This window comes from Triturus cristatus, chromosome 4_2, assembly GCF_964204655.1.
Source record: "Triturus cristatus chromosome 4_2, aTriCri1.1, whole genome shotgun sequence".
Classification (NCBI taxonomy): domain Eukaryota; kingdom Metazoa; phylum Chordata; class Amphibia; order Caudata; family Salamandridae; genus Triturus; species Triturus cristatus.
Window position 1 is genome coordinate 356,139,782 of NC_140586.1, and position 18,405 is coordinate 356,158,186.

Here is an 18,405-nt window from a genome sequence, read left to right on the forward strand (position 1 = left end):
CTGTATTACCTGTTTCTCACCCCATTTTAATTTTACCGACCGGATAGGAGCAGAATTAAATAATAGAGCTCACTATCTAGGCGGTTTTAATATTCACATAAGTCACTCCACACACTAAGCACGACACATAGTCTAAACAAAAAGTGCTCCTACGTAACTTCGCAAGTCGCAGCACGCCTCAGGTAGTAGATGCCTAGGAGGACCCCTATGATGAAGCATGTCACCCTGAGGCAACCCTAGGTGAGTGAGGGGACTCAAGAAAAACAATTGTTTTTCCAGAGATAACTAACATAGAGAATTACCCATTGGTTTGAAATTCTCTCTATTAGGGTAGGTTTTACTGGGTACCTTTCAGGTTCCTTTTGGTATAGAAGTGTTTTTAGGAGGAGAAAACCTACCCCCCGGTCCTCCTACTCCCTTTTCTTTTATTAATAGGCCATTACTCAACTTTTTTGTAATTTTCCAGGCTACTTATTGACTACAACATCATAAAAATGGCTTGCCTATTAGTTTGTATACGAATCCAGAGAGACGTTTGTTGACCATACGCAGGATCACATCTTAGACCACAGAGTGTGGCACTACATCATAACATACAAGGAAAGTACGCCAGTTTGTCTGAGGCCATGTGAACTAATGTATGCTGCCTGTAGTCAAACAGGTAATTTGAATTCTACAATTAATGTTTTTCTAACGCAGGGTAAGGAAGTCAAAGAAAAAAAGCTGTATACCAGTGAATCTGAGGAAGCCTTAACTACCAAATTTCCAGGCATGCCACATGGAAATCCTGCTTAGCATGAGCTGGCTTTTATATTTTAGTCACTCTTGCTAAGAGTGAGCAAGGAGGTGGGCTCTAAAAACCCTCATTAGGAGTTCCACATTTGTGGTTGAAATAGCACGGCACAGGAGCTCTGGGGCTGGGCAAAGAGCCAGAAACACTTTAGCTGAGCTCAGGACCAAACAAAACACACCAGCAAAGCCACGGCTGAGGAAAGTAATACCCATGAAATTTAGGCAGTGCCAAAAGCAGCTGATATGGGGCAGACGGAATTAAGACAGTGTCAACCACTGACACTGAGGCACAGGGCCAAGACTGATTAGCATATGGCTGGGTCTGAACTGAGGTGGTGAAGTGAGAAAGAATGATGATGGATTCAACCCAGATCTGTGACCGGGGGTGAGTGTCTCAAAAGTTTCAGCACTCCGTCCATCATCTCCTTATGTTTGCTTTGTTCGCCCTAAGTTGGCAGGGTATGCCCAGACGTGGGGCCCTTGCTCACTTTGCTAATGGATTCAAGCTAGCCTGGCTGATGAGGGGTGTTACCCCAAAACCGGTCCCAGGATGCTTGTTTCCGGTTCAGGGAAGATCTGGCTTGGCAGTTCAGGCTGGACTATTCCCACGAGGCACAGAGTCAAGACTGATTTGCATATGGCCGAGTCTGAACTGAGGTGGCGAAGTGAGCTAAAGAATGATGATGGATTCAACCCAGATCTGTGACTGGGGATGAGTGTCTGAAAAGTTTCAGCGCTCCGTCCATCATCTCCTAGCGTTTACCACTGAAGGAGTACCAAGGATTTAGGAGGAACAATCTTTGAATAGGCTTTAAAATGGAGAAACAAAATGCCTCATATTTGGCAAGACTGGAAGAGGGAATCCAACCATTATCTAGTTGAGGATGTGAATGGGCTCCCCACTAAGAAAGAAAGGAAATTAAAACCAAAGAAGCTTCCCCCATAAGATGCCGTTCTGATTTACAGTAAGAGTGACACTTAGGAGATTAAGGAGACTTGTGTGACATCTCCTATTTGTGGTGTTGAGAAGAGCCTGAATGTAAACAATTAACATCCTCTATTTCTGTAGATAAAGAACCTGCACAAAGAAGTATTAATTGTAATACATGAGGCTTTATCCTTCTAGGCAGCGGTGGAGGATTAATGCGCTACAAGACATCAGGCTTCTAGCCGCTTTAAAAGGCACATGGCTGACAAGATCTAGAATTACTTTGCATGCAAGGCCATTGCCTTTAAGGGTCAAATGAGTCACAACTCCAACATAATATGATAACAGAATTTCTATGCAGATTTATCTATATTGACATTTAAGTTTCTATTTTTGACAGATGAGGTTTTGTCTAGATTTAATCTATGTAGACACTCGATTCAAAGAAACAGTCAGTATATTATAGTTTGACTAGACTCCGCCAAATCGAATTTTATTTCATAAGCAAGACAATGAATTATCCTAACACTTGAACATACATGAGTGATAAAGGACTTTTGAAAGACGGAAGAAAAGAATAACCTCAAGTGAAAGAAGTGAAAACCACAACAACAAAAAACAGGGAACACAGTGATCAATTGTGTGAGCCAATTCTATTTCATACAGTGAAACACACAGAGGGAACTTCTCAGTGTGTTGTTTACAAATGGTCAGGTTTGTCTTTTTGTTTGTTGACGTCGTTTTGACCCTTTTCCAAGGTACCAGATACTCATCAGGACTGTAATAAACCTGGGGACTAATTAAATTAGTATAATTAAAACACTGGAAAAAAAGGGGATACATTGATAAGGTGGTCTCATCCATTAATGCGAGGACCACTGGGATGTACTGCTAATTGGGGGTCTTGGCAAGCTAATGCAACAGTTTTCAAGATTGTACTGTACTTGCAGAGTAAGTTACTTTAGATTGGTGGCATCATTGGCCACGTCAAAGGTGGCATAATCTTGCCATATGTTTTCCTGTAACCTGGGGAAAATTTGGTATAATAACGTTGCTGAGGAGATTGCCAGGGGTAGGTACATTTAAAGACTGGAAGGACTAGAGAGATTCCCTCCCTAATATACAAGTTGTTAGAGGCTTCTGTGAGGGTAACAAACTTAAATAAGGTGTACCCCTGCAGGAGAGAAACAGGGCATTTAGACTATGTAGTCCAGAAAGTGGTAGTAGAAATAGTAGGAACTATCCTACTGGAAACAGTGAGTAACCTTACCATAAAAAGTGGCCAGTCTGATCCCAGAGTAGCTACAAGACGCATTCTCTCGATAAGGGATACGTAGTAATTGACCAGCAGCGCTTTGCGGGAAGAGATATAGACAAGCGTCCATCCGTGCAACGTCCTCAAGGGAGAGGCTTGCGGGTGGTAGTGTCGTCAGGCATGTCGTTGAATGTCAATACTGCGTTGGATGGTAGTGCGGTGAATATGCCAGGAGGCTATCCGGCATGTACTTGGTTCAACACTATTTTACGGGATACAAGCTTCTGGAATGATGCTGGGGAATAGGTGGCAGATCAGGCACTGCATACGCTCATAAAAATATGGCACAGTATAAAAGGGATATAGAGGATTACACCCGCAGTCTCGTGTTTGGAAACAGTCAAAAGCACTCAAAAACAAATTACATTCACATGTGTTAATTGAATAGTCACAATGTATAGAGATCAGACCTCCATGTAATACAATTAATGTAGCGATTCAGGGGGAGGTTGCCCAGGGTAAGGACCCTAGTCATCACCCATATATGCAACGAGTCACAGTATGCATCAGCATGACTTGGGGGGGATGGGGGGGCGGGGGGGGGGGGGGTGGAGGAATTGAAACCAATACACATGTATGCAACAATAGGTGAAACAATATAGACAATACAGACATGGCATTACGCTGAGATTGAAGTCCGGCTATCCAAGAGCATCAGGTAGGTGAAATTAGATTCTCCGTTTATCAGTGTAATTAATTTGCGCCACTCTTCCATCGTGTTCAAACCATTCGTTATTGAGTCACATTAGGATGTGAGGAGGAGGTCCGGGAGGGAGGGTCAGGTGCAAAAAAAAAAAAAAGTCACATTTGTCTATTTATTTGCATTTTAGTCTTTGTACTGTATACCCAATGTTTCCGCCTCTAGGGGATGCAAATTGAAGCAAAGTATTGCGTACAGTGGGTTTCCTATAAAGTGAAACAATGAGGAGATTCTCAATTTGTTTAATCTCTAGGTCTAGGAAAGGATGACTGTGGCTATTTGAGTTGAATGTGAACTCGAGAAAAGGTTGACTGCTGTTTGGATATTGTGTACCGTAGTAGGTCATATTAGTTTGCCAGATTGGGAGCGAAAATTGCTCCCACAGATGTTCCCAAGCATTGTTGGTAGTAGTCATGTTTGAACATAAAGTAGTTAGTTGTCAAGGTTAGCTCAATGAGTTCTATTATTAAGTCAGTAGGGACAATGACTGAGGCAGGTTGATGCAGGAGGATTCCTCTGATTACCTCAATGCTTATTTGTTGTAGGATATTGGTGTAAAGTGACTCTATATCTAGAGTCACTAGTATCTCTTGTTCGGGGTCAAAGTCAAGGCATTTGATGAGGTTGATCATAAACGTACTATCACGTACGTATGTATCCAAAAGAGAGAAAAAATCCTTGATGAAGATATTTATATACTCATCAAGTGGCTCCAGGATGGAACCACAGCCAGACAATAGAGGTCAGTTGGGGGATTAGTCAAATCTTTGTGAATTTTGGGTAGTGTGTATAACACCGGGTCTGTGGCTATTTCTTAAAAAGGAAATCAAATTTTTGTTGGGTGAGGAACCCTTGACCCAGGGCTCGAATGGTAGTTTCTAGTATTTTGATTCCTATCTCTTGTAGGGGATTCGAGGGCAGTTTTTCATAATGATTAGTATTGTTCAGCTGTCTGATGATTTCTGCTTCATATGAGTTCCTGTCTAGTATCACAATTCCTACCCCTTTATCCACAGTTTTGATAATGATGGACTTCTCTTTGTTAAGTTTGTTCAGTGTCTGTCTCTCTAGCCATGTAATGTTGTTGGGGCGAAAGACCTAGTTGTTTTCTGATTGTTGATGTCATTGAGTACTGCCTTCTTAAATGCCAATATTTCTGCTGGCATTAACGCATTAAGGAGTATGAATGACGAGGTAGGTCTTAGAAGGGAAGCTGAGGATGGTGGAGGAGTGTCCTTGTCAGAGAAGAAATGCTTGAGTCCAATTCCTCTGAAGAATCTGTGTAGTTCTGATTGTAGCCTGAAGAAGTCCATCTTTTCGATTAAAACAAATGACAGACCTTTGCTGAGTGAAGTTATCTCTTCTGAACAAAGTATATGGTTAGATCGATCTTGGGACTAGTCGGGGGATCAGATTTGCCACGTTTGATGATAAGGTTACTCACCGCCAAGACCTCTGTTTAACAGTACATCCTAGTGGTCCTCAAGTTAATGGATGAGACCACCTTCAATACTCAGCCAGTATGTACCCTTTTAATTTCTTCTTCACTGCTTATCAATTGATCCACTTTTTTCTGTTTTTAATTATACTCATATCCTTAGTCCCCAGGTTCATTACAGTCCTGATGATTTCCTAGCTTGGAAAAGGGATGAAACGCCGTCGACAAACTAAAAGACAGACCTGACCTATTTGTGAACAACACTTTGAGGAGTTCCCTCCGTGTGTTTCACTGTATGAAATAGAATTGGCTGTCTTCCTGAAAAAATAACTCACGTACTTACAAGTGGTAAGATATTTCATAAGAAGAGGTGTGGCGCCGCAGCCAGGGCGACTGACTCCGGAATCTGGGGATCACGGTTCGATCCCCGGCGCCAGATTAGCCCAGCACCATGTGACTCTGGGCAGTAGCTTGCTTAATCTTCCCGACAGCCCCCAGCGCCTAGAGACCCTTACGGGTGATTGTTCGCGCTTTACATATGTGGATTTATATTTATGTGGATTTATACTGTCTTGCTTATGAAATAAGATTTGATTCGGTTGAATCGAAATCAACTATAAAATACTGTCTGTTTCTTTGAATTGAGTGTTTACATAGATTGAATCTAGACTGAACCTCGTCTGTCAAAAATAGAAACTTAAATGTCGATATAGATTAATCTGCACAAGAAATTCTGTGTTATCATATTGTGTTTTTTAAAACGAGTTCTATGTGAACACCTGTTCCAAGTTCTACGCTTAATACCCATGTTCTCGAGGACATTAGGGTTGCTCTTGTTTTTTTTAAACTCCTCCAACATTGGCATAAAAAATTATGCTACTAATATCTAAAATACAGTTTTGATTAACTGTTATTTAACACTTCAGAGTAGAAGCGGTTATTAAAATGGGACAGTTGGTCTCAAGAAAAACCATATACCATAAAGGAAAGAAATTTGGAAATTGAACGGGTGACTTCATACATGCAAATCGTGTTACCATTATTTAGTTTCCCTGTCAAAAACTGCCCCAGTGATGAAACAGCTGAAAAATAGCAGAGGGGCCAAAAGGAATGGGTTAAAGAAGATTTAAATGACAGAAAGAAAAGGCACAAGGAGTGTCTGTGGAAATTCACACTAAATGCTAAACAAAATACAATCATAATACTTCAGTGAAGTGCAGGATTATGCTCTGATAAAGCAGAGATTTCTAAAAGGATGGTGCAAAATCTTTCATCACTGCAAGACACTGCTTGATTGGCAAAGATTTTAAAAATGACAATATTGCTTTTAAAAAATATACCATGATCTCACCGATGGCAAGTAAAATACTTGTAAAATTATGTTTCAGGGTAAGGTGTCATGACCGGACTATTCCAAGTTTATCCCAAAGACGTGAATCTTGGAAAACATCAAACTTATCAAAGTAGTAATTCTGTGAACACTAACTTTTGGAACTCAGCCAATAAACATAAACCAATATACAAGCATTTACCTTAAATCTTAACCCTCCTAAAAAATGTCATTGTTAATTTACAATATGATTCCCTCAGCACACTTTTCTGTGTCATTATATACCCCATCATTCATCAAAATATTTACTATTGACCTATATTATAAACTAAAGAAAGAAGCAAACCTATTTCAAAAGTGAGTGATTAAGAATCTTACGATAACTCATTGCATGTGAAAAAATACACTCTGAAGATGACAAATGACCTCTTTTAAATCTCGGGGGAGGACCAAGAGGATTTACCTGAAGACCTCAAGGGGTGCGAGGATGGTGGAGATGATGTTTCCTGCATATGGAAACGCATTCATTGTTGTAAGGGAAATCTGGATTGTCCAAGCGAACCGCAAGAATATATCTTCAATGATGGCACAATAGTAATAGGCCTAAGGAGAGAATATTGAAGAAATGTCAGTTGATAGTCAATGGATATGGGTCTCCAACAGACAATGCGTAAGATCTCATGGCTGGAAAAAGAAGCTGCATGAGATTATCATAGTAAGGTGAAAAGACAGAAGGTCAAAGGGGTGGAGGTGAGGCCCAGTCTACAATGGAGACCAAGAAGAAAACCCAAACAAAAGCCTCTGCGGTTAGAATTTAAAATCCAATGAGTGGACCACGGGGCATCAAGGTTCTTACAGATATATGGATGAAGCACAACGAAAGGCAATACTGTAAAAGGCATACTAGATTCTAACGATGCAATGAGGGGAAAATTAATGTCAAGAAAGAGGCGAGAGGAAAGAATGATGGATACAACGGGAGCACACCCAGCATGACAGTCGGAGAGATGACAGTTTGAGAAAAAGTAAGGTGGAACAGGACCATAACAAGAGAGCAAGGGCAGGTAATGCTAATGAAAATAGTTTGTGCGAAACAAACCCAGCATCATAATAATTATCAGTGGTTATCAGGCAAGAGAGACAGATTCCAAGGTGAGAACAGACAGGCGTACAAATATGCACATTACTCGTTCACTATCTGTGTGGAGATTATGCAGCACACATTATCCCTCTCCACAGACTTTACTTATTTCACACTCACGCTAGATTGCAGCACCCTCGCTCACTCCCACAGACATTACTGTGTTCACACTCTACATTTGTGCATGATATGTATAAGACACTTTCCAGTGACATGTGTTACTGTGTTTACACACTACCTTCATGGAGCATATACAGCACTTTCTTTCCCTTATAGTAGGCATTTCTGTTTTGGCACTATAATAAAGCAGGCTCAGTAGCACCCACTCTCTTCCTCACGGTGTTACTGTGGTATAGACACACAAGATCGCCCTTGGATGATAAAACACCCAGCAAAATGTTGCTGCAGTCCAGTAATACTGCTCCTAAGCATCCCAACTGTGAGCATGGAAGCAGTCCAAAGTGCCCACCTTCTGAGGGTAGACGATCTCCTCTCGGAGGAAAGTGTTCTCCCCAGCATTTCTGTCAAAGAGGCCCCAGTCCATCTTGAGATCCCAGATCAGGGTGTAGCAGGAGCTGATGAAGTAGAAGACGATCCACAGGTAGAAGAACACTTGGGTATCGGCATGACCCCGCTCTGTAAGGAAGAAAAGAGTCAGGCAGAACCAGTGGAGGAGGAGAAAGACGGGTACACTTTTGTATGCAGGAGAAATGAAGAAGTGAAACAGTGAAAATTAAGACAATCAGAAATAGAGAACACAGACATTAGAGTGGGAAACAAGATGGTAAAAGTCAGGTAGAGACCAAGATGGAAAATATACAGTATTTTCAAGATCCATTTCATCTAAAGGCGGCTCATGTTAGGACATTCACTATTTCTCACACTGGATTAGTAGCAAGGCCCAATTGCTTGGCCCCTGATCAAGATATGCTCCGAAACATCAACTAAGGGTGCAGTGAACTGTGAGACACCTCCAAGTCATACATTTGAATCCTGGAGAGGTCCAACTCTCCTGACCGTATGGAAGGCAATGAAGGAGTACAATTCAGTTGAGAAAAATTAACAACCTTCAGCAGAACTTCCGTGAACAAGCAACAGTGTCATTACCATCATTATTAACAGTAATACGACTTCTCCCAGATACTCAAATCTGGAGTACCACAACAGGATATTTATTCCCTGCAGCTCACCAATTATTTGTGATGAAGCACATTTTGAAGAAGCCCCAAATCAGGAAATCAGTGCTCCAAGTAGATCATACTGGTAATGTAACTACAATATAATTGCAGAGTGTCAAAATGAAACATTCCCTTCAGCTCAATCTGGAATACTTTCAAAGTCACGTTATAAAAAAAAACGTTTAAAAAGGCTAATCTAAATAATTAGTAGAGAACTTTAGAACACCACCATTCCCCCTTTCACATAAGCAACAAATGAAAGATTTATGGTAAATGGGCATATAAACCCTTCAGTTAGACAAAACTACATCATGCATCCAGGGCAGCATTAGGCGCGTGCGCACACACAAACTAGACAAAAAGCACACACACAATCCAGACATTCAAACATACAAAAAAAGTGGGCAAAAAAAACGAGAATGACTAGTCACCACACTTACAGTGGCTGACTGTCTAGTGCTCAGGGTAAAGTCAAACTAAATTGGAAGCCCACATATCGGCTGCCTAGCAGAGGATTCTTTAAATTCCGAGAGCAGAGTGAAGAAAGAGTTATCAGATTTACACACTAGCGACAGGGGATGTATCAGAGACCCATTCATGGAGGCAATAAACAGTACTGAAGCCAACATGGATAGTACTTGTAGAACTTGAGGTGAACCAATAATGGTGAGACAGTGAAATGCTAAATAGAAAAAGGCGAACTTTAGTAGTTCTTTCGTGAGCGCACTGAGCAATTAACCTCATATCAGAAGCATTATACAAAACAATAGTGACTTCATTCAAGAGTCTGGACACGGTTCAACAAGAGTACTGAGAGCAGAAGGTAAGGTGGAAACCAAGAAGGGGCCACGGTGTTAAGAGAGGCAGGGATGCGCATGTACCATCTGGATCTACTATCACACTGAAAAATTCCCCGTGTCAACGTTCCGTCGAGGAAGCCGAATTAATTTTTTCCGTACCTTCAAACATTAACTACAAGAAAGTCAAGCGGCACTTGCTTTTAAATTGTACCATGATCGCTTGCTGTTGCCTAGCTCCAAAAAAAAGCACAGAAGTATCTTCAGGTGTGGAAAAAATTGTGCACGAAGCATTCGCTATTCCTAATCACTTCCGCTAGATGGCAGCTGGCCTCCACAGTTTGTCATCCTATATTGCATTACTGACTGTCAGAACACGTTATCTAGGAAAATATTTTGAGTGAGGGATGGTGTAGGTAGAATAATAAAACAAGGGCAACAGGCATTGGCAAAGCCAATGGGTCTCGCCTACGAGAGCTACTGGCCTTGGCCAATGTCTTTTAGCTATGTTGTAGAGCAGCACAGCTGCTTTATTACAACCTAGCTGAAAGTTAGAAAAAAAAGCGCTAGCTGTATCATAACGCTTTGTTTTTGGGCGGAAAAGGAGGGAGAGTGGGTGAGGGCAAGCATCAATGCTGGATGGAGGGCCAGCAATAAACAATGCGGGATGGGGGCAAGTAACAAAACGCAGGAAACGGCAAGCAACAAAACGCGAGAAGGGGTATGCGGCAAAAGGCAGGACAAGGGCAAGCAACAAGACGAGGGGTGAGGGAAAGCAATAAGGGAGTGGTGGCAACAATGCAGGATGGGGGAAAACAACAAACAATGTGGGACGGGGGCAAGCATCAAAACAAAGAGCTGGTGAAATGCTGTACGGGGCAAGCAAAAAACGTGGGACGGGGTAGGCAACAAAACGCAGGATGGCGGCAAGCATTAAACAAGCATTGGCATAGCATTTAGTTATGCAACTGTTGCATGGCTAAACACTTATAAGGTCCCAAAGGCGAGACCTATTGGCTATGCCAATGCTTGTTGTAACTGTTTGTTGTTACTACGTTCAACACGTTCTAGACTGCGTTGTAGAATTTTGAATACTGATTTGCTGGCAGACAATATGGTAGATGTTTTAATCAAGAAACTTGTAATAGATATACGTAATATTAGTGTTTCTTTCTCTTAGAAAAACAAAAGTCTTTCTCCTTATATTGATAAACGTGTGTCCGCGAAGGAGAAATCTTCTAGTTTTAAGAGGGTCGTGTTGCTCGCAGAGCGAAATGTAGTCTCTTTTCTCTCTCTATCAGAGACAGGGGTGTGTGTGCTGTGTAGGTGGCGCCGACGCTTCTTTCGTGTTCATGGATCTGAGTCTCTGGAAGTTGTATGGAGTCGCTTTACAGAATCCCGTTTGCGGTGCTAGAATGCCTCAACATGAAGCTCAACAAGGAAGAGTGTTCAACATGGGAAAGCGAGGCAGGGCTGAGGAGCAAAGGAGAGCTGACACCAGTATCAAAGAGAGAAGAGCAAGGCGGGAGAGCAGGGGCGAGGTAAAGAGCAGAGAAGAACAAGCCCGGGAGTTGTGGAAGACGCGCGGCCGCGAGTCGCACTCTGTGGTGGGGGAGGAACGTTGAAGCGCGCGCTAGGGATAGACAGCTCCTCGCGCTATAAGTAAAATAAGCAGGAAGTGGGATAAGGGAGGGGGTGGCAAATGGTGTGCACTTTTGCGGCCGCTTTGATGTTCTCAGTGGCCGCGCAGCTCACTGAGAACATCAAAGCGGCCGCGAAATGATCACGAAGGCTGCCAAATGGTGCGCGCGCTCGGCGCACATGCACTGTAGTTGGCGGCCTGAAAGCACTAGTTTGCACTTTCAAATCCCCCATTTACAAAAGCTCTCGCGAGAGCAGCGCTAAAGCGCTGGCGCAGGCGAGACCTAAAAAACGAGGGAAGGGAAAGCAACAAACAACAAGGGAGGAGGCAAGCAACAAACAACAAGGGAGGAGGCAAGCAATAAACATGGGACGGGAGGGCAAGCATCAAACAAAGCGTGACGGGACAAGCAAAAAAAAAAAGATTTTCTGCAGATCAACAGTCCAGTCAAAAAAAATGTGTACAATATTTGGCCCCAAACAGAGTTCTTTTAGCATAGGATTATCAAAGTGCCATCCATGCGAAGCTAGAAAAGTGGTGAAGCCATTTTTGCAGCAAAGTCTTTAAGTATAGGATTACTAGTGCCATCCAAGCTAAAAAATGACAAAAGCTTTTTACCACTTCAGGCACAGTACTACAGTTTTGGATTGGTAAAATACCATCCAAGCCAATCTGGAATTAATAAAAGCAGCCCCTGACATATGTGTTCCGCTCTTATTATTTAAAAACTCTTCTAGAAAACATATGAAAATATATGAGGTGAGCTGTTTAGGAGTGTTTGTGGCGTTGCAGAATGTTCTATATAAAGGAGCTGCTCTTCTCCTAAAACTACCCAGAGATCCCTACTTCCTTTTCTTACATAATTTATGCAGCACTGTAAGCCGGAAAAAGTATTGCATATATATATATATATATATATATTACCTACTGGCGGTCGCCAGTAGGTAGTTATAGTTAGGACCCTGTTTCCATAGGAAATCCGCAACATTCTATTTTGAATAACTTTGGCGCCGGTCGACGAATCCTCGCGAATTTCTCAAAATAGGTGGGGCGCTACGCTCCGCTCCTACCCTGAAAGTCTCGGGGGGATTCGTCAAGCGGGGGCTGAGATAAAAGGGGGGTCCCAAAACGCGTTTTTCCCATGCATTTTCCCATAGGACCTTTAGACAGGGCTACAGCCCGAACGGCTGAACAGAATTACTAGAAATTTGGCAGAGAGGTAGTCCTCAGGTCAAGGAAGTGCCTTTTGTAGGTTTGGTGTAAATCTGTTCAGTAGATTCTGAGAAAATAGCCTTTAAATCAATATATATATCTGAGCCAGCTTACGGTACGCTTACCGTAAGCTTACCGTACGCGTACGGTGGCGTGCGCGAGCGCGATTCTGATTGGCTGTTACATCGAAGTAAACATTCGAATCGGTCGAAACCAGGAAGCGGCGGCCGCCATTTTCTCTCTCGCACTCTGAGGGGGGGGCTGTAAATAAAGGCAAAAAACATATAAAGGGGCTGTTTAGACAGCGCCCATGCACATAGCCATGTTAGTTGAGTCCTCAAAGGCCAAAAACGGTACATTTTTATTTTTTGAAAATTTCGCCGATTACGCTTACCGTAAGCGTACGGTGCGCTTACGCTAAAAATTTTAATAAAAAAAAAAACACTCTCTGTGCATGGCATATTATTGTCATCACTTACAAATTAAATTTAACAGATTACCTATCACAAGGAAGCGCATAATATGTCCTCCATGTGCGCACGGTGCGTAACGTGGGCACGCGGTGCGCGTAGCGCACTGTGTCCCCACCTTGCGTGTACGGCACTAACTGCGTAAAGTGGGCGCACGGTGCGCGAAGCGCACCGTGCGCGCACGGAACGAACTGCGTTAAGTGGGCGTGCACGCCACGAATGGCGTAAAGTAACTTAGCATTTAAAAAACCGTACAAATTCACTGAAAAAAACATAGGTTTCACACACGTTATAGTTAGGAATTAGCATTTAAAAAATCTTGCAAATTCACTGAAAAAACCATAGGTTTCAGACATGTTATAGTTAGCGGAAATTTTACTGATAAAAAAACCAATGAAATTCCCCCGTTATAGTTAGTGCAGGCAACTATAACTCACGCGACCGCAATCTTCTGCTGATGACATATGTGTCTTTATGAAAAAAAAATATTTCTAATATATGTATAGCTAAAAATTTATGGAAGAAGACATGGGCAAATAAGTGTCTAAATACAGTATTAGCATCAGCAGAGGATTGCGGTCGCGTGAGTTATAGTTGCCTGCACTAACTATAACGGGGGAATTTCATTGGTTTTTTATCAGTAAAATTTCCGCTAACTATAACATGTCTGAAACCTATGGTTTTTTCAGTGAATATATATATATATATATATATATATATCTACATACATATACATACATACATATCTATATATATATATTGCACACACACGGATCAACGATAATTTATGCAGCACTGTAAGCCGGAAAAAGTATTGTATATATATATATATATATATATATATATATATATATATATATATATATATATCTATCACACACACGGATCAACGATTCCTTAAGAAGAGCTGCAAAACTTACAGTGACAGCATTCTTTTAGAATAGCTTTTGCCTGTCCTCTCCATTCACACAGGCAATTGCCTTTCGGTTATCAAAGAGGGAGAAGCAAGACAAAAAAAGTAATGAAACTTTAGCTGTGGGAAAACAGCGTTGCAAAATTTCACTGGAAAACGATGAAGGGTAGTGTAGTACAAAATAAAACAAAACTGCTCCCCGTGGGAAACAATGCAAGTTCTCAAACACTAAAACATTCTGCTAGTATTTCAATGTATACAGGAACTATTTAAACAACGTTTTAATGGAAAAAGCTGAAATTCTGCTAGCATTGAAATTAGAGGAAAACAAATTTCTTTTGTGAAAAAAGGAGAACTTGGAAAACAAAATCGTATTATAAACAAAATCAAAATAACATTTGAAATTTCAGAAAATCAAGGAAATTATCTTGCGCTCGCCTCCAAACCCCTAGGGTGAAAAAGTGAGATAGAACAATAGTAGCCACAACTCTCAGAGTAAGTGCTCATGAATATCGATGCATGTCAAAATGCCACCCCGATTTTAAGCTTTATTTTTAGTTCATATTTCCCATTTTACGTGAGGATCAAAGTTTCAAGATAGGAGAGACAAGAAGTGATAACAGAGCAGTAGCTACACAGGATGATCATGGTGTCCGCGGGAGGCAGGTGTTTGAGATTATGATTTAGTCTTTCACCTTTAGCTCCTAATTTCTAATATGTTTGACTTAGTTTAGTGTCTATCACTTTTTGACTCCTTTTCTGTGCCTTGAGAAAATCTCGCCAATATCAGCAAGCTAGTCAGACTTAAGGACCAAACTGACCCAGAAGACGTCTGCAATCAGGCATTAAGTGATATCAACAGAGTCTACAAAACTGCGTTAGCAGAAGACCACAAATTGCATTCTCATTCAACCCAGGAAACATACAGCACACCTAACCTGTAACTAAACTCAGCTTTACAAACTATGTGTAATGCTCTTGCAACTCCCATAGTAGTGCTGGTAAAATGGATACTAAAGCGGACAAGCAGTCCGTGCACACCAACTTGTACTAGAAGAACTGGCTATTGAAGCAAGGTCTTCACAGTCTACAAAGAAAATGAACATTTAGCACCAAGAGGCCAAATCTACATTGTATTCGGTTTATGAATCTTCTCTTCCTCAAACCAATCTTTTTCTAACATTTTCCTTTTTAACTTTTTATTTTGACCATTCAAAAACTGCACACCATTCAGATGCGTAGCTTAACTTGTGCAGCATGATAATACTTCTCATCAAGACTGCAAGAGACTGTCAATGAGGTACAAGTACACTATTCCTTTTCCAAAAGGTAGAGGTTTCTTTGAATACGGAAAAGTGCATAGGATGGGACGGAGAGGGTTTTATTTTTACTTGTAGTATGACGGATAAAGATATTTTGATTAGTTTCAAAACTAACAGGTTAAATTTTTAATTGAATTACAGATAGGGTTACCTAATTCTCCTCTAGATGGCTAACTCTACTTTAAATTCACAGTTGACTGAAGTGAGTGAGTATGTTATTCTAGCACCCAAAAAATAGATAGAGAGCTTGCACCTTAGAGGTAAGGATCTGGATGGCGAGGAGGTGGAACTCTCTATTTCATTGTGCAAGTGGCAACTGTGAAGAGCATTCAAAAGGAAACTGGTGCATGCATCCTTTAAAGCATCACAAAACTATATTGAAGGGATGACGTGTCTGCAGCATCAGTACTATAAGAGGAGGTGGGAGTGACAGGGTTATCGGTTAAAATTAATGAAAGTGAATATCAACGTACACTCAGGCTAACAAGTCCAAGCACCACGAGAGAAAATCCATGAGCGGCGGAGTGGCATGCATGCACACAAGTTTTCAGAAAACGTACACAATATACAAAATTAAAAAGAGGAAAGAAGCTTAGGTATTGAGTCTATGATATAAGGTGAGGGATGAAGGACCGAGGAAGCAGAAAATTAAAAAGACTGGGCAGGGAATTGCATCTATAATGTGGCAGTGGAGGTTAAACAAGAGGTGGTGAGCATAGGGCCAGGTAATCAAAATGATCAGAATGGAAGGGATCTGAAGGCAGTAGATAGGGCAGTGGGAATAATGAAACAGCTGAAAAAGCTTTGTGAAATATCTAGTATGCTTGTCAAATTGATATCAACATGGAGATTAAATGCTCAGAAAGATGAAGACCCTAGTGAAATCATGCAAGTGAAAAACTGGGTTGTTGGTGGCAACAGCCACAGTCCTTATCAGAGTGAAACATAAAAAAGTTGCCTGTGCTCAAACATCTGATAGCTTGGCACAAAAGCAGTCAAGCTTAACTTAGCAGCAATGTGTAAGGTATTTATGCAGCAATCAAACGATAATAAAATGACAACAGAAGAAAAATCTCACCGAATTCAGAAAGTGTGAAATGTATTAAATTATTTGGCACCAAAATGACAAAAATCTAATCAGTAGAACTGGAGTTATATATTTTTTAAAGGTTTTTAGGGCAAACTAGTGCCTAAAAGATCAAAGAATCGACCATGGACATCTAGTGGTGTGAGACCAGGACAAATTCTAAAGTTAGGGCAGACGATGAGGAAGCTCGATTCGGATACACAAGGTGCATTGGGCCCACTCTCCGCTAACCTTAGAACTTAAATTACATTGTTAAGAAAAATGGTTGAGAAGCTAAAGTTCAGCAGGGCAAGGAGGTGTGCGATGAGGAAGCACTGTTGTCGAGCTGCTAGACGAAAGTGAGGTAAAGAATTCTACGTTCGGATTTAGTCTCTTTTTCTTTTGGAAGGCAAAACTCTTCAATGGGTTGAAGCTGCAACTGTATCCAACCTAGGATCCAGGAGGCTGGATACTCTTACAGAGAGGAGCCGTTGAATTTGCAGCTGCAGAGGAGAACGCAGCTGAACCTACCACAAAATCAGACAGACTGGCAAAGCACCTTGGGCGGATCAGCAAGCAGGTTGGCCCCGGGCTCCTCGGTTCTCAGAGCACTTTTTGACAGGAAATGTTTAAGTCCAAGTTTTGGATTTTGGCTAATTGGACTCATTTAGCACCACAGCAGGCCACAGGCAGCTTGGCAGGAGTGAACTGAAGAGTTGGTCTGAAGGTCCTATTTTTTATACCTGGTGCCATCTTTGAAGTGGAAGAAATGTCTAGAGGTATCCCCCATAGAGATGGTTTTGGAACTTACTTCCTCTCTGCCTTGGTCCCAGGAAGTCTGGGGTAACAAAAGGTTAGTATGAAGTTCTTTGTGTGTGGGCTGAGGCAGCTTCCTTGAAATGTAAGTGGGGGTGTATACAGCTTCGCCTCTTACATTCTGCCAACACCCAATCCCCCTTTTCTGTGACTGTCTGGGATGAATACTAAGGCCAACTGCCAACTACACCAAGTCATGTGACTCAGGAAACAGGCTGCAGGCACCAAATAATTAGGGCCAGAAAATGACAACTTTCTAAAAGTGGAATTTTCAGAACTGTGACTTAAAATCTGACTTTACCATTAAAAGGGAGTTTAAACATAGGCGGGCCCCGCTTATCCTTTACCATCCTGCGATGCCCAAGAGCTCCAGGAGGAGTGGGACTACCAGATATTGGGCTGTACTACAAAGCCGCTCAACTGCATATTGTGACAGAATGGTTTAAAAAGGAGTCAGGAAAACATTGGCTACATATAGATAGGGGGGCGGCGGGGAGGACAATCTGGGATTTGATTTGGAAGTCCAAGTCTGACCGACCCTCAAATGCCTACATCAGCACCCCCACTCGCACCGTTTTGAAAGTTTGGGATTCTGTTTCTGAGGGCGAGGGATGGACCACGTTCCCTTCCCCTTACACCCGATCCACTTTAACCCAGCCTTTGCGCCTGCACTCCATGAGGGCCCCTTCGACACCTGGAGAGAGGGGGGTTGCCTCATGCTTGACCACCTGTTCCACAACCATGACATCCTCAGCTTTGATAACTGCCGTCGAGACTTCCACCTACCACCAGATGAACACTTTCACTACCTTCAGTTGAGACACTGGGGACTCACTCCTCATATACACGAACAGGCCACAAGGGAGAAAATGGGCTTTGAGACGTATGTTAGGACTGTGTGCTCTATGAGGGGGGTGATCTCTTTTCTCTATAACTATTTGCTCTCCACCACACATTCAGCCTGACCCCGCTACATGTATATGTGGGAGGAGACACTGCAAAATGATATCCAGGAGAGAGAATGAACGGCACTTTGGTCCGATATCTCAATCATTACCTGGAACTTAGGGAAGCACCCTCATGGATTGGTATTTAGTGCCCTCCAAACTTAAACACATCTTCCCAAACACGACAGACCGCTGTTGGAGGGTGTGTGGATTACTGGGGGATTTTCAACATATATGGTGGGATTGTCTCACCATTCGCCCCTTTTGGGAGGAAATTCTGGTCCAAATTAAAACTATCTTGGGGTACCCTAAACCGACCACTAGGGAGGGAATCCTCCTAGGCCTCCAAAATGCCACCCTAGAACACCAGACCAAGGCGGATAAAGCCATAATGTGGA

General features: G+C 42.0%; 1 protein-coding gene across 1 annotated transcript in view; it reads right to left on the reverse strand.

The window, feature by feature from the left end:
* Positions 1–18,405, reverse strand: part of XPR1 (xenotropic and polytropic retrovirus receptor 1) — a 587,601-nt gene that overhangs the window by 20,760 nt on the left and 548,436 nt on the right. Inside the window, exons 12-13 of the mRNA XM_085601765.1 lie at positions 8,114–8,280; positions 6,967–7,106 (exon numbers count right to left, since the gene is read on the reverse strand). Coding sequence (XP_085457891.1) covers positions 6,967–7,106; positions 8,114–8,280 — 307 coding nt within the window. The remainder of the gene's footprint in view (positions 1–6,966; positions 7,107–8,113; positions 8,281–18,405) is intronic.